The sequence below is a fragment of the Amblyomma maculatum genome, chromosome 10, assembly GCF_055883805.1.
Source record: "Amblyomma maculatum isolate TAMU_Amacu chromosome 10, ASM5588380v1, whole genome shotgun sequence".
Classification (NCBI taxonomy): Eukaryota; Metazoa; Arthropoda; class Arachnida; order Ixodida; family Ixodidae; genus Amblyomma; species Amblyomma maculatum.
Window position 1 is genome coordinate 165,531,526 of NC_139353.1, and position 21,708 is coordinate 165,553,233.

The window sequence follows — 21,708 nt, forward strand, 5'->3', positions numbered from 1 at the left end:
GTGCCTCGTTAATACGACCCCTGTTAAAATAGGCGATTTGAATTATGGACAGTTTTTCTGGGGACCAAACCTTTTCCATGCATTTACGTCTCATATGGAAACTCACTGTCCGGACAATGTCAGTTCAGTTCAGTCGTTCAGTTGTGTCCGACTCTTCGTGACCCTATGGACCATATCACGCCACGCTTTCCGGTCTCTCACTACCTTCCTAACATCACATAACTTCATCTACAGCGCCTTGAGGATGTCATCTAACCACTGTGTTCACTGCCTACCCCTTCTCCGGTGACCCTCAACCTTTCCCAACATCAAATCTTTCTCCAGCGACTCCTCTCTTCTCATCAGATGACCAAAGTAGCTGAGCTTTAACTTTAGAATTTGACCCTCCAATGAGCAGTAAGGCTTTATGGTCGACAATATCGACTGATTTGATCTTCTGGCAGTCCAAGGAACTCTCAAGAGTCTCCGCCAGCACCACAATTCAAACGCATCAATTCTTCGGCGGTCAGCCTTCTTCACAGTCCAACTCTTGCATCCATACATCACAACTGGAAAGATGAAAGCACAAGTTATACGGATCTTGGTTGGCAGTGTAATGTGTCTGCTCTTTACTAGGCGGTCAAGGGTAGCCATGGCTCTCTTTCCCAGAAGCAGGCGTCTCCTAATTTCGTGGCAGCAGTCTCCTTCCGGGGAAATCTTGGAGCCCAAGAAGAGAAAATCTGTCACGGCTTCCACTTCTTTTCCCTTGAGGCTCCAGGACTCGATAGCGCAAGACGTCATGATCTTTGTCTTTTTAATGTTCCGTTTAAGCCCCAACTTCTCACTCTCTTCTTGTACGCGCATCAGAAGTCTCTTGAGTTCCACTTCACTTTCTGCCATTAAAGTGGTGTCATCCACATATCTTGTTGATACGTTTTCCAGCAATCTTCTCTCCAGCTGAAGACTCGTCCAGACCGGACTTCCTCATGATGCACTCAGCATATAGGTTAAATAGGCAGGGCGACAGTATGCAGCCTTGTCTCACTCCTTTCTCAATCGGAAACCAATCAGTAAGACCATGCCCAGTTCTGACTGTGGCCTCTTGCCCTTCATACAGGTTCCTGAGGAGACAAATGAGGTGAATTAGAACTCCCATCTCTTGGAGAGCTTGCCACAATCCGCTGTGATCTACGCAGTCAAACGCTTTCGCATAATCAATAAAGCAGAAGTAGATGGGTTTCTGGAACTCTTGCTTTTTCCATGATCCAGCGAAGGTTGGCAATCTGGTCTCTAGTTCCTCTGCCCTTGCGAAACCCAGCTTGCACGTCCGGAAGCTCCCGATCCACATACTGCTGCAGCCTACCTTGGAGGATTTTCAACATCACCTTGCTAGCATGCGAAATAAGCGCGATCGTGCGGTAGTTGGAACAATCTTTGGCACTGCCTTTCTTTGGAATGGGGATGTAAACTGACCTCCTCCAATCCTATGGCCGTTGCGAGGTTGTCCAAATTTGCTGACATAATGTATACAGAACGTTAACAGCGTCGTCATGGTTGAGGCTTTGAAGCAACTCAGCTGGAATGCCATCAGTTCCGCTAGCTTTGTTCTTAGCAAGGCTGGCTAAGGCCCATTCAACTTCACTCTTCAGGATGCCCGGCTCGAGATCAGTAATCACAACCGTCTTATGTTGGGTTTGCACATTCGGGTCCTTCTTGTACAGTTCTGTGTATTCCTGCCACCTTTATCTCTGAGGCTTCAGTGAGTTCCTTGCCTCATTTGTTCTTTATCACGCCCAGCTTAGTACAGAAGCTTCCTTTGATATCTTTGATTGTCTTATACAGAGCTCTTGTGTTCCTTAATTGGCTGTTGTCCTCAACTGCTTGGCACTGTATGTTTAGGAAGGCATTTTTATCTCTCCTTGCTATTTTCTGAAAATCTGCATTGAGAACCTTGCATCTTTCTCTTTCCCCCATAAATTTTGCCATCCTCCTTTTCTCAGCTATTTGCAAAGCCTCTTCAGAAAACCAGCTTGCTTTCTTGCATTTCTTTTGCTTTGGAACTACCTTAGTAGCAACTTCTTGTATTATATCACGAACATCAGTCCACATCTCTTCGGGCTCTCTGTCTTCTAGATCTAATTCTTGAAATCGATTCCTCACTTCCATAGCATATTCTAATGGAATTTGATCTAGATCATACCTGAAAGGCCTTCTAGTTTTCTGCGTTTTCCTCAATCGAAGCTTAATTTTGGCAACAAGAAGCTCATGATCGGTGCCACAATCAGCCCCAGGCCTTGTTTTTACTGCTTGTATAGCGCTTCTCCATCTCTGCTGGCAAATAATATAATCGATATGATTCCTGTACAGACCGTCCGGCGAAGTCCATGTGTACAGGCGCCTCTTGTGCTGTTGAAAATGAGTATTCGCTATGGTGAGGTTGTTTTCTTGACAAAACTCTACTAGCCTCTGCCCAGCTTCATTTGGCTCGCCAAGACTGAACTTGCCTATAATTACGGTTATTTCTTCACTCCCGACCTTAGCATTCCAGTCTCCTATGAGAAAAACGACGTCTGATGATGGGGTGCGGTCTAAAAGGCATTGTAGGTCTGCATAAAATCTCTCATCGTCAGCTTCTTCAGCAGTAGTGGTCGGTGCATAGACTTGGATAACTGTTATGTTGAAAGGGTGACCTTGGATCCGAAGTGAAATCATGCGGTCGTTTTTGGGGTTGTACCCTAGCACTGCTTTGCCCATTCTTCTGTTTACTATGAGAGCGACCCCATTCCTTCTCTTGGATTCGTGCCCACAATAAAAGACATAATGGTCGCCGGAGTTAAATTCTCCCATTCCGGTCCACTTGAGCTCGCTGATACCCAAGATGTTCAATCTGTCCATTTCTCGCTTGACGACATCCAGTTTACCTTGCGTCATAGATCTTACATTCCACGTTGCTATGTGATATATCTCCTTGCAACATCGGACTTTCCGGTCGCTTCCCGACACATCCACAAGTGAGCGTCCTTTTGGCTTTGGCCCAGCCGCTTCATTCGTCCTGGAGCTACTAGGAATCGCCCTTTGTTCATCCCCAGTAACATGTGAGATGCCTTCCAACCTGGGGGGCTCATCTTCCGGCGCCATATCTTTAATGGTATTGTGACTAGCCATAGGGTTTTCTTGGCATGAAATACTGGAGTGGGTTGCCATTACCTTCTCCAGTGAATCACATTTTGTCAGAACTCTCTGCCGCGACCTGTCTATCTTGGTGGCCCTACATAGTAGAGCTCACGACTTCATCGAGTTTCGCAAGCCCCTCCGGCTATGGCGCTCCGTCTCGGCTACAACGAACATCTGTGCGACTAGCGATCGGTTACAGTGAACGCCTTGGTGCCACGGACCAGTTTCCACTTGCTGAGATCCGTCGATCCTGGGCTCTGCAAGCCGCGCCGATCGGCATTCCAGATTCCCCCGTGACATTTCGCCCTAGCATGATGGGCGGTGCAGACGCAGCAAGCGGCTTCTCGGTTCATCTCTCGCGGCATCTCGCCGCAGGAACGAGGAACGGCCCAAACGCGGCAAGCGACTTCCTGGGTTATCTTCCGCGACATAAGCGCCGAAACGAAAAAAAAAAAAAAAAAAAGCTAGCCAAGTCTGCACTGAACGCGTGTCGCATCTCGAAGCATCGTGAGCGACCACGCAACGTTTAGCACGTTGCACGAAACCGTTCAGAGGGCACGACGAGTGATCGTAAATCCGGCAATCGCAACAATGGCGAAAGGCGAACAGAACGCACGAAGTACAAAGACAGCCATCAATGACAGCAAGCAAAGAGCCATAGCAGACGACGTGGGGAGGTAGCCAGCGGAGACTGACGTGTCAGCGGCCGCAGCAGCCAATAGTAGTCGCCTGATCCCCCGCGTTCTCGTGGAGCGCGCGGTTTGCCCAATCGCAGCCTTGAATTCCAGCGCGCGAAACTTGAAAGCCGCCACCAGGCTCCCAATCGGAAGCAAGCCACGCCTCGACCGCGCCGCCGTCGACGAGGGTGGCAGAAGAAAGTGCAAGAATTCACAAACAAAACAAGACCAAGATGGCGGCGCTCAGTTAAGCGGGAGAGGAATGGCGCGCGCGCAAAGTTTGGGAATTTTCAGCGCTTGCTCGCTGCTCCGCGGCAGCCGCCGCTTATTAAATAATTAATTTTGAGTATTTCTACGGCGAGTTAGGCATTGACAATTACAGAAATGGTAGTTTATAAAACATACTACCGGAATATATAATCTTCCAAAAATCGACTGTTTCGTGATTTTTCGGTTTTCAAAGGTCGCGTCCCCCCTTAAGCCATTTCAAGAAGCGCCACGGCCCTGTATCCTGCACAATAGCAGGTGAAAGTGCCATGGTAGATAATGATATTTGCTCTGACTTGCAGCAGCAGAAGCTTCAAGACGTCCTTGCGAATTACGAGCCGAGCGACGTCTTCAGCGTGTGAGAAATGGTGCTTTTTTATAGAGTGGTGTCGTAGAAAACAATCGCCAGAAAACAGTTAGGTTGCCCAATTGTGCATCAGTGTTCACTGCAGAAAGTTATGCCATATCCATAGCTGTGGAAAAAATAATAAAATGCAATATTGAAAAGAGTATAATCTACACTGACTCCCTCAGCTTAATCACAGCATTACACTCTAAAATGCAACAGAACCTTTAGTGGGAAAAATAATACATTGTATAACATCAGCCGAAACACGAGGTTACAAAATTAAATTCTGCTGGGTACCTAGCCATGTCGGAATCGTAGGTAACGAGACAGCTGACGAATGTGCAGCAGCTGCCCGAAAAGCAAAAATAGAAAAAGTAAATGTACCACGCAAAGATGTTTTGAAATTCATACAAAAAAAGCTCAGGGAAAAATGGCAAGCCTCATGGAAAAATGAACTAAACAACAAACTACACGTCGTGAAACCAGTTGTCGAAGAATGGAAGTCATGCAGTCACCAGAAACGCTTCATGGAGGTAATATTATGTCGCCTTCGAATAGGACACACACATCTTACTCATACAGTAAAAGCTCGTTAATTCGAAATTGCTTAATTCGAACCGCCGGTTAATTTGAACTGATGCCCGGGTCCCTGCAAAGCCCTATGTATACCAATGGGCCGGAACGCCCGATAATTCGAACGTACCGGTACTCACGTCGGTTAATTCGAACTAGGAGCCGGCAGCCGACATTGCTTCTCGTAAATAGAAGTCGCCTCGTAACGAGTACAATGCATTGAAATTTTTTTTTTAATATGCACAGCGACGAGAATAAATAAGCAGCGCGCATTTTTGCACGCACGAGGGGAGCCGCCTATTTCCTTGCTGGAGCCTCCGGCGTTGTTGTTGTTGCGACTGAGGGAAGGATGAAAAGGAAAGTGCACGGGCCTGCCGCTGCCGCGTGCAGATAGAGGAGAGTTCAAAGATAAGAGGAAAGAAAGAAAAGAAAAGAAGCGAGTTTCTCTGACGCGCGGGTGGCGCGGGCGCCGCCGCCGCCGATGCTCCGGAGCAAGCCGTTTCAGATTTTCGTTGCGCTGCGGCGGCTGCGATCGGTGGAGTGCACGAGTAGTCTTTTCTTGTCGCATTTTGCATGAGCTTGCTCGTTTGTGTGGTATCTCGCCACTGACGTCTCCTCGACTGTGCCGATCATGGCGAGCCATGGAAAGTACTCGGCAAAGGATTTAAAGACTAAAGTTGAAATATTGCAGGCGGTTGAACGTGGTCTCTTAACGAAGACAGCGATTGCCGAAAAGTATGGCATCAAAGAAAGCACGTTGTCTACCTACATCAAGAACAAGGACTCTATCATCGATGCTTACCAAAAGGAGATTGAGCCCTCGCGGAAAAGACTACGGACGTCGGCTCACCCCGAGATGGAGACTGCTGTCATTACGTGGATAAAGGATGTTCGCAGCAGGAATATTCCATTAAGTGGACCCATAATTGCTGCGAAGGCAGCGGACTTCGCCAACCAAATGGGCATCAGCAACTTCAATGCATCGGAAGGCTGGTTATCACGTTTTAAGGCCCGCCACGGGCTGACGTTTAAGAACGTCTGCGGAGAGGCAGCCGCAGTCGACAAAGAAACCTGCGAAAATTGGGTCTCAGGTGAATTGAAGGAATATCTTGCCGATTACCCACTCAGCGATGTTTTCAATGCTGATGAAACCGCACTTTATTTTAAGTTGCTCCCAAACAAGACTGTGAGCTATAAAGGTGATACGTGCTCGGGCGGAAAGCGCAGCAAGGAAAGAGTTACCGTGCTAGTGTGCGCGAATGTGACGGGCACGGAACGGTGCCGCTTGCTCGTGATAGGCAAAGCAGCGAAGCCTCGTTGCTTTAAAGGCGTGAAGACTCTCCCTGTTGAGTACACTTCTAACAAGAAGTCGTGGATGACGCGAGCAATCTTCACGGACTGGTTGCGCACACTAGACAGAAAGTTCGCGGCACAGAATAGAAATATTCTTTTGTTCGTCGACAACTGTTCGGCGCATTGTGACATCAATGGACTGAAGGCGATCCGTCTGGCATTTTTGCCAAAAAACACTACTGCTGTGCTGCAGCCTATGGACCTCGGGATTATTAAAAATCTAAAGACTCTGTACAGGCGCCACCTCCTAGAACGGATTCTTGTATGCATGGAAAGCGGGAAGCCGTATGATGTCAACCTGCTCGGAGCTTGCCACATGCTGGCAACATCGTGGAACGCCGTCAAGGCGGACACTATCGCCAACTGTTTCCGCAAGTGTGGCTTCAGTGAAACCACAGAAGCCTGCTGCACAGCCGACTTAGATGTTCAAGTGGATCAAGATGATGGCTCCATCATGCTGGACCCTGCCTACGCTGTTTTATCGGAGGGTGTGGACTTCGAGAGCTTTGTCGACGTAGACAACGGCGTGGAGACAACGGGGCCTTTAACTGACGCCGAGATTATCGAGGCTGCGTCCAGTCAGCAGCACGGCTCACGCGCGGCGAGCACGCCTGACAGCGACGAGTCCGACAAAGAGGACGATCCGTTGCCTCCTCCGAGCGCATGTGAAGCAGCATCGGGACTCGATCTGGCTGCGTGCTATTTCTCCACCGATGAGAATTCGGATGCTGCGCTGGAGATGTTGGGCAAGTTGCAGACAATGCTTCTCGAGTCGCGGCGAAGAAAGCGCAAACAAATGCAAATCACTGATTATTTTTCATGTTGATATGCTTTGATCATTACTCTTTTGTTAATAAACATGTTTTTGAAGCATAAATAGTGTCATATTTCATCATTAAGCCTGACGCTCACGTGGGTACATTTATCATTAGTTCCAGGCGCATAAATTGATTGGATACACTTTATTTCCTTTGGTATTTGGACTCGCATGATTTTAATACCCGCAATCGCCGACCTCAAAGAGTAGTAGTGCGTATTCCTCGATAACGATCCCAGATATGGCTATTTTGGCTTCGGCCCTAGCAGCCAAATGCAGTGGCCATCTTTTTTTTTGCCGCCCGCTCGTTAATTCAAACTCCGCTTAATTCGAACAATTTTTCAGTCCCCCACGAGTTCGAATTAACGAGCTTTTACTGTAGTTTCATTCTCAAAAAAGAAGATGAACCCATATGTGAAGACTGTGGACATGGACTGACGATAAACCACATTTTAATTTCATGTAAAAAACTCGAAAAGCTACGGAAAAAGCCTTTCACTCAATTTTACACCGAACAGATACCATTCCATCCATCACTTCTCCTAGGAGAGAATGCAATTGCAGACATTTCATGTGTTTTTAGTCTCTTAGAAGAAACATCTTTCCTGAACAAGCTATGATATCTTAACACTTCATTCCTTCTCAAAAAAAAAAAAAAATAAAACATAATATACCTTGTGCTTGGCGCATGATAGCCTGAATTGCTTATGCGCCACAAAACACAACACAACACAACACAACACAACAAGCTTTTAAGAGTTACAACCCTTAAACAAAACTGTCAATAAACGAAACAGATTTCCTTGTCCCCGTCCAGTTTTGATTAAAGGGAGTCCACTGTAGATAATTTATGCAGGCTGATTTTCATCATGCCCTTGTGTGTTTAGTAATTAGCTCACCTCCAAATGAAGAACATTAATTAGGCAAAATTCTTAAAGCTATGCGCTCTACAAAAGAAACAATTATATATTTAAAATCAGCATGTCAAAATACATAAGTAATGCAAGTTTAATCCAAATCGGTCCATAGATAAAAAACAACGTTCTAAGAGAGGTGTCCCCCCCTAACAGGCCACAACCATACCAAACCGTTGACCGATGACTTGCCTAGTAATGGGTACCAATCGAGCGCAGAGTGCTCCCAACTGTTGACTGTGGAGCGAACAGGAGCTGTCAAATTCCCTGGTGTAGCGCACCGAACCTTAAGGGGGGAGGCTACCCTTGAACACCAACTTTCTTATTTCTTGAGATATTTGAACAAAATTTTCAGGGTAGGTTAATGGTCAGTGCTCATGCACAAAGATGCCATTTCAACAAGAGTGAGTTTTCCGGCTGGAACACAGTAAGCCACTGTTACGGCCAACAACCATTTGTTGTTGGTCCCCCTTCAATGAGGGCCTCAGTTCTGGCTGTTTTGATGCTTATTAAATAGAAGCAATGCTGATGAAGGCTACAAATACGGCCGGCCACACACAACACCTGTACACTCCAAATGAGAAAAGTGAGACTCCCACTACCACCACTCCATCAGCAACGTACCGAATGCTATGTGCAAAGGTTGTGGGTTCAGATCCCACCAGCAGCATGTGGTTGCCTTCTCTTCTACTTCCCAATCAATCAGCTTCTACCCCAAAAAATATTTATTCCGTTGACGCCAGTGGTAAACATTTAAAAACCCCTCCTGTAAAGTTTCCTTGCTTTCAAGGACTCTTGGCTTCCTTCGTAAGTACCGTATACACGCGTGTAATGGCCGCACGCATGTAATGGCCACACCCCGAACTTTAGAAAGAAAACTGGGAAAAAGACTTTTAAAAAATTTCCCGAGTAAAAGCCGCACCATGAGTTTCAGGAAGTTGGGCAGTGCCGTCTACTGTGCGGTGCAAGAAATACGAAACGTTTTGTGGTTACTGCCGCCAGGTGGGGCCCAAAAATCAAGTGAAAGCCAAAATGAAGTGTAAGGTTAGAAGTAGAATTGCCAACAAGAATTAAGAACAAAATATTTGAGGAAAAAAAAAATTGGAGCATGGGGGCAGCGGCCACCATTACAAAGGGGGCGCTCCTAGCCGCAGCGATGCGCGCCCGTTACAAAGGGTGAGGCCAGCAAATCCAATCCAATCCAATCCAAGTCTGTCCGCTCCTCCGTTTTACAGCCATTAACCTCGATTGCCCGAAGCATATCACGTGCGATCTCGCAATCGGAACGTATCGCTGCCCTGATTTGTTCTGCGTTCGTGAGCTGAAGATTTTCTTTTTCCTCGATGGGAAAATACGTTAGTTATACCGCTCACTTTAAGCTGAAAGTGATTCACTACGCGAAAGAAGAAGGAAAAAGAGCGGCTGGACGAAAGTTCGGCGTTGAAGAAAAATGTGTACGGCGATGGTGCTCCCAAGAAGATGCCCTCAGGAAAACAAATGTTCAGAGGCGCGCTTTCCGAGGGAAGCAAAGCAAGTTTCCAGAAGTAGAAGGCTCCCTTCTTGAGTATGCGACGGAGACGCGGCGCAACAGCTTTGCTGTTTCGACTGAGATGTTGCGCATGAAAGCACTAGACATTGCACACAGCACATAGTTTTTAAGCGGATACGTCTACCTGCGGAGAAATTCCCTGATGGCATCTTTGTTCGTGCGCAGGAAAAAGGATGGATGACGGATGAGCTGGTGACAGACCAGTCGAAGTGTGTTTGGGAGAAGCAACCAGGGGCGAATCTTGTCTAGGACAAGTAACAGCTTCAGGGGGCACCTGACAGAGAGTGTGCGGCAACAGCTCCGCGCATCTAACACGGACTTGGCTGTCATCGTAAACCGCCCATTTAAGTGTGGATTTCGCCGTGCGTACAGAGAGTGGATGGCAACGGCCCTCCACCAGAAGACTCCAACCGGCCGACAGAAACGGGCATCACTTGCGGCCGTTTGCCACTGAATACTCGAAGCATGGGCCACGGTTTTGTTCGAGACTGTGGAAAAAAGTTTCAAGGTGACAGGGATATCAAACAGGCTGGACGGTACGGAGGATGACCTTATCTGGGACAAGGACGAGCCTGAAGTCCCGATAAGTTTGGAGGAGGAGGAGGAGGACGACGAGGAGTGATGTTCTGGACACGGGACGAGCCTGAAATCCCAACGCGTTTAGCGGAGGAGGACGAGGAGTTTTTTGACAATAATAAAGGCAGGTACCACCGCAAATAATTTTTTTCGCTGTCTTTTTTCTCATGTAATCGCCGCACCCCCTGATTTTCACCCCAATCTCGGAAAAAAAATGTGCCGCCATTACACGCGTGTATACGGTATACCCCAATGACTTCCATACCCAAGTCTATGCCTACTGGACGACAGCAGCACATTGCAAGGTGGAGGAAGCTTGTGTCATTCAAATTTCAGCAGAAAATAGGACATTCAATCTCAAACTGTGAGAGCTTGACATTTGTGTGAAATTGCCCCCTTTCTATTACCCACCACAGTCATTGCCAGCTGGGTAGCTGGACGAAGGCTCCAGGTCCTCCAGGGAGACCACCTTGAAGGAGGCCAAGGGTGTCGATCCTGGCTGAGTTGAAATCATGCCCCTGAAGCGCGTCACACTCCACGTCCGCACGTGACTGTACTCGCTGCACACTGCACAGGACACACGGAATAAGACGGCTGCCACCAAGCTCACCTCGGGCCAACCACCAATGAGAGATATCTTTAGTTATATTCTGGCAAAATCTTTGCAAGGCAATGCTTATATTGTAACAACTTTCTTTTTTCTTCTATTCTCAATGCACATTACTCAATACAGGCCAGAGTATTCTGCTTGAAAACTACTAAAGCCCACGTCTTGGTTACTGCTGAATGGGTCACACTACTGTTGAGCAACTTTTTCTCCCGATTTTCATACATGCTTTAATACCCCTGCACAGATCATTTTCAAAAGTGATTGAGTCGATAGCTTTCGAGATAATCGCAATTGTACTCGAAGGAGTTGTGCCGCTGCTACACGGCAAAACTCGAAGGCTTTTGAAATTGTTCTGGTGTTTGGTGCCAAACTTTTGTGGCACCATTATTGTTACTTTCAGTTTTGCTTACAGAACTAGTCTTTCTGTAAATGCAAAATAAAATATAACCGTTAACATTTTTTTTAACTGCAGGTTTTTGGTTGTTGCTAAAAAACAATTTTTTTTTTTAAACGCGTTGACTTGTGTTTTTGTTGTATTGTGTATGCTTTTCTCGGCAGCGCAAGTTACAGTGGTAGAGAGTACAAAAATAATCTGTCTCAAAAGAGAGCGATGCTGTTTTTATATTATTACGCACACTAATATATTACTGCTGTAGTGTGGTAATTTTCATCTTTATAGCCACTGACATGCGTCACATGCTGGCGCTCTCGAGAACAAAGAAGTTGGTTGTTGTCTTTGTGATTCGGTACGCCTGACGCTCCGCTGCGAATTCATCCTGAGGAGCTGAATCCATCTGTGTTGACTGAATAAGCACACCCCTACACCGCACAAATTAAAGATAAGAAATAATAACCATTGTTCATGTTTTTGTATCGTAAACGCACTGTGAACGAGTGTGAAGGTGGCACTCCTCGGGTCAAAGCTAGCAACCTTGAGTGACGTTCGAAGATCGTCGAGATCTTGCAGAGTTCTGAGCTGTTCCATTGATTGGATAGACTATCGACTCAATGGCGATTGAAAACACCCATGTGGCAGCGTTCGAAGGCCTTTGAGTTGATAGACAATCGTTTAAAGGGCCTTCAAAATGCCCGCGTGACAGTGGTATAAAGAGAGTTAACTGCTGAGCTAGTTGGTTGTCAGATATAATAACAAGGTATTCAGAGCAAAACAGACATACACAAGAACAAGAACACCACAGGCACTTACTGCAACTGTTTAATCAGGTGAAAGCTGCCAACATATACAGTAGCCTTCTTGGCTAATGCGCACACGTACAAGGTATTAGGGACATGGCACTAATCTTACCAAAGCAGGCAAGGCAGAAATGCTTGCTCAGCCTCATAAGAAAACCCGGTGTCACTGACACAACTCGAACCAGCTTTTTTGACATAAAAGGCTTCTAGAGTTTCATGACCTGTCTGATGTCGGCATCTACCCAAAATTCTCCCATTACGAACTGTGACATACAGTTGGTGCAAGCCCTACAGTGCAAAACAAGTCACTCACCCTGATTGTTTTCAATTACTTTTGCGTGTTCCCTAAGTCAGTCATTCACACAATGTCCCGTTTGTCCAACATAGAATTTTCCACAAGACAATGGAATTTCATACACAACGTTGGTGGCAAATTTAACCAACTGCTGGCAATGCTTCTTCTGACAGACGACCTTTTGGCTTTCACATGTTATGCGACAGCTTAGCTGGACAAGCTTGCAGAGGGCAGGTAATATTACTGGTACATTAAACCGGTTTGGAACTTTTTTCATGCCTGAGTAACATTGTGTACATAGAGAACCACAACAGATCTCTCCTTTCTCACTAATTCGTTCCTGCTCGCACCGGCCTTCATCTTCTTCAGAAGTGTTTCCGCCTCTGGCACTAAGGCCAACTCAGGGAGGCCGGCTTCAACAAGCCTGTCCTACTGGTTATTAAACCTGGCTTGCATCTCATACACAGAAATTTGTGGAAAACCAGTTGTCTTCCCCTTCGCCCCGTGACAGCGCCGGCTGGGAGGGGAGGTAAATACCTCCCCTTGGGGGAAGGAGAATCAGCGATGGGTGCACCACCAAGACGTCTACGCGGGTTCCCGCGAGACGAAGAAAGAGAGCTTCTAGATCCAGCCGGCAACGAGAGCTGTCATCTCCCGCCGCCTCTCCCAGCAAATGCCGGGGGATAGCAGGTAAGGAGTACGCTGCGCACACAAGAGGACCCGTCGTGCACCACTGCCCGTCTTCTGGTTCCCAACGGCGAAGCGACCAGTAAATACCGCACGCTCTCACCGCCGATGAATGCGGCGCGCACGGGAGATCCCGGCTGTCATATTCATGGCACGTGCAAATGTCCGCCACCGAAGTCGCACCCCCATTCCCCAGCCGGTGAGTCAAAAGTCCTTCTTACGTAGCCTTGCCCTTCCAAGGAAAACCTTGTTGATGTATAGCTAGCCAGCATGCTCTGTATTATTTGCAAGTGCAATAGATAGCATTTGAGTATTAACATTGTGTTGCCCCCGTCCTTTGTCCCTTTGTTCCCCTCCGTGGGTCGCTAGCGAAAACGCTGCACCTGCGAAGTAGGAGCAGGGTAGAATACCGTCCCCTCATACCGCCACATTGGCGGCTCAACGTGGTGCTCTCGTGCAGAAGCACTTGAGCTACTCGCTCCCACCGCCCCAACGGTAACCCGACGTGTGGCAAACCATTGGGACAAAGGACGATAGTCAGTTCGCGGCGTGGAGTACCTGCCCGGACTTTAACGTTAGGCCTGACCCGACATTGCTGTGCTAGCAAGGCTATATGCTTTCTTGATGGCGAGGTTAGAATAGTTGCAGCGAGAACAAATGGTCGTGCATGTATTTGTGTATGTGCGGAGCATTTTTATTTGTTTGTGTGTGTGTGTGCCGAGACCTTTGAGAGGTGCAGCCACGAGGTCCGTACATGGAGCGCGAGACCGAGCCGTCCACGGAGAACAGCACACCGGAAGCGAGTGAGTGCCTCAGCCGGGACGGTGGCCCTACTTTTCTTGTATATAGTTGTAAAAATTTCCCCATCTATCTCTTTGGCTCTGGGAGCGAGGTGCCGCAATCGGCTGACTGGTATTGCAGCCATGATTCCCAGAAAGCACCGGGGCGCTCCAACACCGCTGGACGCGGTGGGCGCCGTTCACTAAGTTGCCTTTGGATGGCAGCGAGCGATTAGGGCCACCCTGGGTTCCTTGGCGTTGATGCGCATCCTCGCGGCATTGCGTTCTAGCTATTGTTTTTAGTGCTAGAGCGAGTAGGCTTAAGGCTCTTTTTGGGAGCTGCCTGTCGCACATCGGAGGACAGTCTTACCATGGTATACAGCATGCGCAAATGCGTTTTGTTTGTTTTATATTGACCTCGCTGTAGCCGAACATCTCACTGAATTAGAGAAAACTAACTTCGTTCAATTGAACCTGGTATTTTTGGGCTGAGAAGGCAAATCGAAAATTTCGTGGAACCAGATTATTATGCCGGCAAACAAACCGCGGATGCCCGTGCTTCGTTCGGACTAGCGGAACGCAGTGCAGTGCCGGATAAAATTGTTTGGCACTCGCATTGGCCCGCATTTTACCAAATGGTCATTTTGTGCAATTTATTCGACCTTTTGGAGATCCGGAGGGTTATGCAGAGGTACAGTGAAGCCGCCTGTGCCTGCTGCCATTGTCTACGTTCCTGCCTGCTGCCCTGCGGCCGTGAATCACTGAAGCTGCGGAGTCTCACGGAACCAGTTCGGCTTGACGGGAGGGGAGGCCAACCCCCTGCCTGCAAACAAAGGCGCGTCAGCGGGTACAACACCCTCCCGTCACGCTGGCTTCTGAGACCTGCTGATGGACAGCGGAGGCCCCTTCACCTTGCTACTCATCGGATGACCCCAACGTTTGGATTGCAATAGTGACTTGCCTGTGTGAGCTGCCCTGCGGTCGTCATTGCAAGCCTCGTGTGTACCCCGCGGATGGCATCCAAGGAGCAGCTAACAACCATAAGTGAACATTTAAGGAAGGAGGGATGTGGGAAACCAGTTTCCCCCCCCCTTCGCCGCGACCGGTCACCACTCCGGCGAGTGTCGTGGAAGCGCCGGCTGGGAGAGGAGGTAAATACCTCCCCTAGGGGGAAGGAAAATCAACGATGGATGCGCCATCAAGACGTCTACGCGGGTTCCCGCGAGCAAAGAAAGAGAGCTTCTGGATCCAGCCGGCAACACCAGCGGTCGCCTCCCGCCACTTCTCCCGGCAAATGCCGGGGGATAGCGGGCACGGAGTATGCAGCGCACACGGGAGGACCCGTCGTGCACGACCGCTCGTCCTGTGGTTCCCAACGGCGAAGCGACCGGTATATACCGCACGCTCTCGCCACCTCCCGCGGCAGATGCCGTGGTATGGCTTTGTCCGATGAATGCGGCGCGTATGGGAGATCCCGGCTGCCATATCCACGGTGCGTGCAAATGTCCGCCGCCGAAGTTGCATCCCCCATCCCCAGCCGGTGAGTCAAAAGTCCTTCTTACGTAGCCTTGCCCTTCCAAGGAAAACCTTGTGGATGTATAGCTAGCCGGCATGCTCTGTATTATTTGCAAGTGCAATAAATAGCATTGGAGTATTAACGCTGTGTCGTCTCCGTCCGTTGTCCCCTTTGTTCCCTCCGCGGATCGCTAGCGAGAACGCTGCACCTGCGGAGTAGGAGCGGGGTGGAATACCGTCCTCTCATACCGCCACAAATTCCGAAGTGCATCTCCCAGCAGGTTGCAATGCCCTTTTTCATCACCATTGAGTGGGCAGAGTCATACAGCAAAGACCTTTTCATGCATGACAGGAATAAGTTCAGCATATGTGCCCATCTAAAAATTTTAAATGCAAGTCTAGACTGAAGCATGCCATTATCTGGTAGTTCATAGGTGAAAGTTAGCCCTTTTCCAAGTTTTCCAAAATCCTCTCAAACACTGTTTACTGTTGCCTTAGTGGACAGGATCCGTTGCTTGTTTAAAACAATTAAAAAGTTGTCCATGTGGAGAGACACTTCAAGGAGCCTGTAATTATTGAAATGGTTGAGTGAAGAACAATCGATGAATAATAAAAAGATGTCGCAAAGTATAAGGGCTGTTAAAGCATGCACCGATGAAAGTGGCGCTGTGCCTATGCAAAACGCCACTGGTATTTCGGCAGATATTTTTTAGCCCCTTTAGAATTTTATCTTCACAGTACTTTACCTTGGTTGTAGAAGAAAGGCATCTGCATTGGCTTTTAGATAGCCCCTATACTTTGCAACACTATCCTGTTATTATTCACTGTTCGCTTTCATACGATCATCCCCACAAACTGACGATTTGATGTGAGTTTGAAGGAAGGATTCAGTATGCAAAAAAAAAAGACAGACTTTCTTTTTTGTTTTGTGAGTGCCCTGTATAGGACCAGGGCAGTATTCGCCTTAGCTCCTGCACGCCATTCCTTCGTCTCTGCCTTTCGCACAAGTAGCGCTCGAGTGATCCGCAGCAGCAGCGGTAATGAACACCGAGGGAATACCAAAACGGCGACGCAGATATGCCGACCGACGGGTCCACCTCGTCGACACTGCCACAAAGATGGTGTGGAGCAGCGTCTGGTGGGCTAGGCTAGCTTTGGGCAAACAGAGAAGCCAGTCCTCACAGCACAGCTTCGCAACCTCGTTACCATTTAAACGACGCTACCAAAAAGCGCGGCTACAGGTTGAGTTAGACAATCATGGTGAATAGCATCTGCTACATCAGCAGAAAGCTGTGTTTCTGATCAGTTCCGCCCAAGTCGAGCGCTGGGCGAGCAAAATGGGAGAGGGGCTCCCTCTCACACCAGCTCAGACGCGCTGTTTTTTTTCTTGTATTTAGACTTTATAAACCGAATAACTCCTATTTCCGCCGATTTTTATATTTCATTTTGAACTGACGTCGGCATGGTGCAAAGAACCTCGAAGTTGGCTGAAATTAGCTGCATAACTTCACTGTGCCCCTTTAAGCAAGCACTTTGCTGATGGCATGCACCGGAGGAAAGGAAGGAAGAAGTTCACCTGAGATGAGATACTTTTCGGAGAGAACCACACGTGTGACGGGGCTCCGGTGGACCGTGAATGTCTGGAAGAGCTGTGGCCCATGGCCCACTGTCTCAGGGTGCTGCACAATGACCCGCACTGTGCCCGCACTGGTGCCATACGCTATCTCGATCCAGTTGCCGCACAGGCCTGGCCACAAGAGGGGTAAGGAGGCATACACAATTATTTCTTGCATCGCATATTTAATGCATTCATTCATTTAGCGCAACTGCAGGAACTGCTCCCCCCAACACTTTTTAAGCGATCTATCTGTTTGCTTGCTTCCTTAACAATAACTCAAACTCGGTTATATTTAAATCAAGAAAAATTTGAAGAATTTCTGCGATACTGTACTTTGTAAAACAAATCTGAAGAGATAAATCGGAGCAGCAGTCTACACTTGTCCAGTTCATTTGAAGAACTGCGGTGCTATGCCAGAATGCCAATGCCAATTTCGCAGCAAACCACTGAAGAACTAGCCCCTCGTTGCCGCGAAGCGATGTTCATGACAGATATGCCCCTGTGCACAGAGCCCCAAGCTCTCAGCAAAAAAACTTTATGAATGATCAGTGAGATTCACGTGGCACGCAAGTGTGAGCGTTACTTTTCTACAGCGTGCTATAATTATGTTATCATGCCAATGCCCCTCCAACCAATCTGTACCTGGCCATTTCCTCCCTTGCATATACCACTTGCCAGAGGCATGCTTGTGGTCGAAGCTACAGGCTGCAAACAGCTGACACCCCTGCCTCCAGACAATTTTTTTTTTTCTGGCAAGGGAAACTATAGGAGTTAAAAATCCCTCTCATACAGCTTTTTTACTACCGAAGTGCCCACCCATAGAGAAGAAAGCGTCCTTCACTGCAATGAAGCCATGTACACCGGCATCAAAGTAACATGCTCTTGCCCTTTCCTCAAGGCATGGCAGGAACAGAGGCAGTAGCACATGTGCTCGTTGTTATTCTTCAACCCGGCTACGGCCAAGACCGCGTCTAGCGAAGCTGTTGGCATCAAAGCACCAGCAGCAGTGCACGTCCCATAACGTATCCATCCTTGTTCTGTTCCCGCAGCGGTTAACTGCATGCAACCTCAGCCTGCGTCATTTATTTATCAATGTGCACCAACTTGAGGATCAGGTGGTGGCATCTAGACTATTCAGGTAGTGTCGCATATAGACAACCTTTCTTTACAAAAAAAAAAAAAAAAAATAAGACCATTAGACACTTAGCCGTCCTATTTCTAGGTGTAAGACAGCTTCAGAAGAGCAATGGCAGTATGCACCCCACACTGGCACCCTTCCTGGGTACACACAATGCTCCATGCATCCAAAAAACTACAGTAGAGCCTCAGTGATACGTTCCCAGTTCATACAATTTCCCGTTTCATACATTCAAAATTGCGGGCAGTAAAACATCTCCCATAGTGTTTTTCTCTTGATTACTATGTTCAAATTTTCGACAAACTATGATCGTATAATATTTTTTGTGATCAATCGGACGTGAACTAACGAGCGCTCGCGACGTCAAAAACTGATCAACGGCGCTCCACCACAATTGCTTTCCTGCAGTGCACAGGCGCAGCGGGGCGAAGCATCACAGAAGGCCAACAAGACATCTTATGAAGTGCCCGTTCCCGCGGAAATGTAACTTCGTACGTAACTTCGGGAGGAACCATTTGATAACTACAACTACAGTGAAAGCCCGTTGATTCGAACCTCGAAAATTTGAACTACACTACTTGGTCTGGTCAAGCTCCATAGAGGTCTGTGTACAAAAAGACCCTGAATTGGAACGCGAGTCGGTTCCGCTGCAGATAATTCGAACTACGCTACACCGCATCTGGGCTGCCTGGCGCCCAGCACATAGCCAAATAAAGGCATCCGCGATAGAGAGGCATAGTTAGAGGCTTCGCACATCTAAAACGGGGACAGAAGATGAAACCAGGTAAAAGCATGGAAAAGAGAATAAAGCCGTAATGGTGCCATAACCAGTACGGCGGCCGGCGGCACTGGAGGGTAGGGATTGGCGGCCGCGGTGGCAGCTTCCTGCTCTCCTCTTCTGCGCAACCTCCGAAGCTTGCGTTTTGATGGATGTGAAACGAAGAGGTGTCCGTGTGCTGTGCGATGTCAGCACACGTTAAAGATCAACAGGTGGTCGAAATTACTCCGTAGCCCTCCCACTACCCAGCTCCCTTTTCTCTCTTTCCACTTTCACCCCCACCTTCCTCCCTTCCCTTACAGCGCGGTTCAGGTGTCCACAGAGCAAGTGTGACATATACTGCGCCTTTCCCTTCCTGTGAACCAATTATAACTAAATACTCGCTAAATCGACTACCGTTAATTCGGAAGTATTGATAAATATTTCTGTAGCGGGGTCCCAGCCAATACCTATGAAAGGCTATGACGTAGAACAAGCACTACACATTTCCAAACAAAAAAACCAAATCGGGCGAAAAGAACAATTTTTTTTGTGTGCGACAGTCGTCCATCCTTCCACCCGTGAGCCATCAACGAAAGCACGCGGTCAGTGGCGATCATGACGGTTTGTACTATTACGCGATTGTGTAGCATTGGGCGATACCCGCCCCAAACGCGATGTGGCAGTGAAAACGAGGCCTGCACAACCGGAGTAGTGCTGGCACTCTACCAAGTTGCCCTCCCCAGCTTCTTTTCCCCGTGACAGCTAATGTGAAAAGGTACACACACCATGATGCTATCGCTGCGCAGCATCTTGGCGCACTGCCAGGAAAAGCGCGGTGAATGTGACGGTGACAGGGCGAAACGAAGGGACACGCTGAAGAACTCTTTTTCTTTTCCTTCTTTTTTTTCTTCCAAATGCTCACTGGCAAAAATGGGGCCGGGGGGAGGGGGGTTCATTACGCGAGGGGCATAAGCAAAAGCGCGGTGACTGTAAGCCGTCGCGATGGCTTCTCCACGTGCCACTGGTGTAAGAGGGCTAAGCATCCGGAAACAACCAAGGAAGTGAACCCAGCTCGTCATTCCTTCTACGAACCAAATCTGTAGCTAACATTGTTCTGTGCTTACGACAACGCAAATACGAAGTGAATTCTGTGAGAGCTAAAAAACGAGCTGTGCATATTTCATGTCTACAAATGCTAATCTACGCTTTTATGCAGTGAAAGTCTCAATTCTAAATGCCTTTGTACACATTCAGCAGTTAATTTCTTTAACATTAGGCAGTTCAAATCATACGTTTTCCTGGATAATATGTTTTTTCCCTGCATTTTATAAAAAACATATCGAGTTTTTACTGTACTCAGTTAATCATATTGTTATGGGAGTGGGTTGATTATTTACAACGTAAGCAGGGAATGCATGAATGCAAGGCACAAAGTAAGGCTTGTCCTCATCCCAGTCCACGCGCTTCAACTTCTTCCTCCTCTACTTCATGTGCAGGGCCGTGTGGCGTAGCGTAATTGACGTAACAGTTATCCCCGGAGCAGACGAAGCTCATTCTTGAGCAACTCAACAGTATCTATGATTGCAGCATTTCAATCATGCCACGTGAGCCAGCTGCGTCTTCTGCGAGCAGCGATTCGTTGATGTCACTTTAGTGGTAACGTAGATTACTTCGCTCAACCAACTTGAAACAACAAAGGGTTCGGCGTATTCTCACAGGAACTTTTTATACAATCCGCGGCATTGCAATGCCGTCCACAGCCAAACCAATTCTTTGGACTCATAAGTGACTGCAGCATGAGCTGCATCATATCGAACCTTTGCACAGTCTTGGTGGGAGGCGATGGTTTGCCAACGAGCAAGACTAGATGGTTGCCAACGAGCGCTTCTTCAGCAAGATAGAGATGTTGCGACACAGATAGGTCATCGTGCATGGAGAATGGAAGAATTGTGTTCAGGAAGGTCGATGGTAATAGTGCGTAAAGAAGGAAAAAAGGAATATATCCGGTCACTTCATGCTTAGCTGTGTTATACCGCTGTCACATGGGCATTTCAAAGGCCCTCGAACGAATTGTCTATAGACTCGAAGACCTTCAAACGCTGCCACATAGGTGTTTTGAATGACCATTGAGTCGATAGTCTATTGAGTCAACGGAACAGCTCAGAACTCTATGGAGATCTCGAAGGCTTTCGAAAGTAGCGCAAGGTTGACAGCGTTGACCCGAGAAGCACCATGCGCACTCTCGTACACAGCGTGTTAAGGATACAAAAACATGAATAAGTGTTATTTATTATCGTTATACTTATGCGGTAAAATATTGGTGTGCATAATAATTTAAATATAGCATCGGTCTTTTTTAAGCCGCATTATTTTTGTACTCTCTACCACAGTAACCTGCACCGTTGAGAAAAGCAAGCACAATGAAAAGCACAGCCGTATGAACGTCAACGTGTTTCAAAAAAAGAAAAAGAAAAGGTTGTGCTTTAGTAACAACTAAAAACCTGCAGTTACTAAAAACAGGTAACAGTTATATTTTATTTTGCATTTATAGAAAGACCTTAGTTCTGTAAGACAAACTGAAAACAACGACAGTGGCGCCACAAAAGTATGGCGCCAAACACTAAAACTATTTCAACAGCCTTCGAGTTTTGCCGAGTAGCAGCGGCAAAACTTGTTCGAGCTTAATCGTGATTGAAAATATAGAAGGCTATCGACTCAATCACCTTTGAAAATGACCGTGTGACAGGGGTATTATAGGCGTAGTAACAAATGGCAAGATGACATCCCAGTTCTTGTGATATGATGCTATATACATCAATATCATGTTGATGAGAGTCCGGTTTAGGAACTCAGGCCAATTGTGTGAAAGTAGTAGGGAGTAGAA

The 21,708-nt window shown here is 47.6% G+C and overlaps 1 protein-coding gene across 2 annotated transcripts in view; it reads right to left on the reverse strand.

Annotated features, from left to right (window-relative positions):
* Positions 1–21,708, reverse strand: part of LOC146177848 (BTB/POZ domain-containing protein KCTD3) — a 178,325-nt gene that overhangs the window by 26,134 nt on the left and 130,483 nt on the right. For both annotated transcript variants that reach the window (XM_084580612.1, XM_084580613.1), the window contains 2 exons: positions 16,885–17,055; positions 10,640–10,795 (listed from right to left, as the gene is read on the reverse strand). In XM_084580612.1, coding sequence (XP_084436738.1) covers positions 10,640–10,795; positions 16,885–17,055 — 327 coding nt within the window. The remainder of the gene's footprint in view (positions 1–10,639; positions 10,796–16,884; positions 17,056–21,708) is intronic.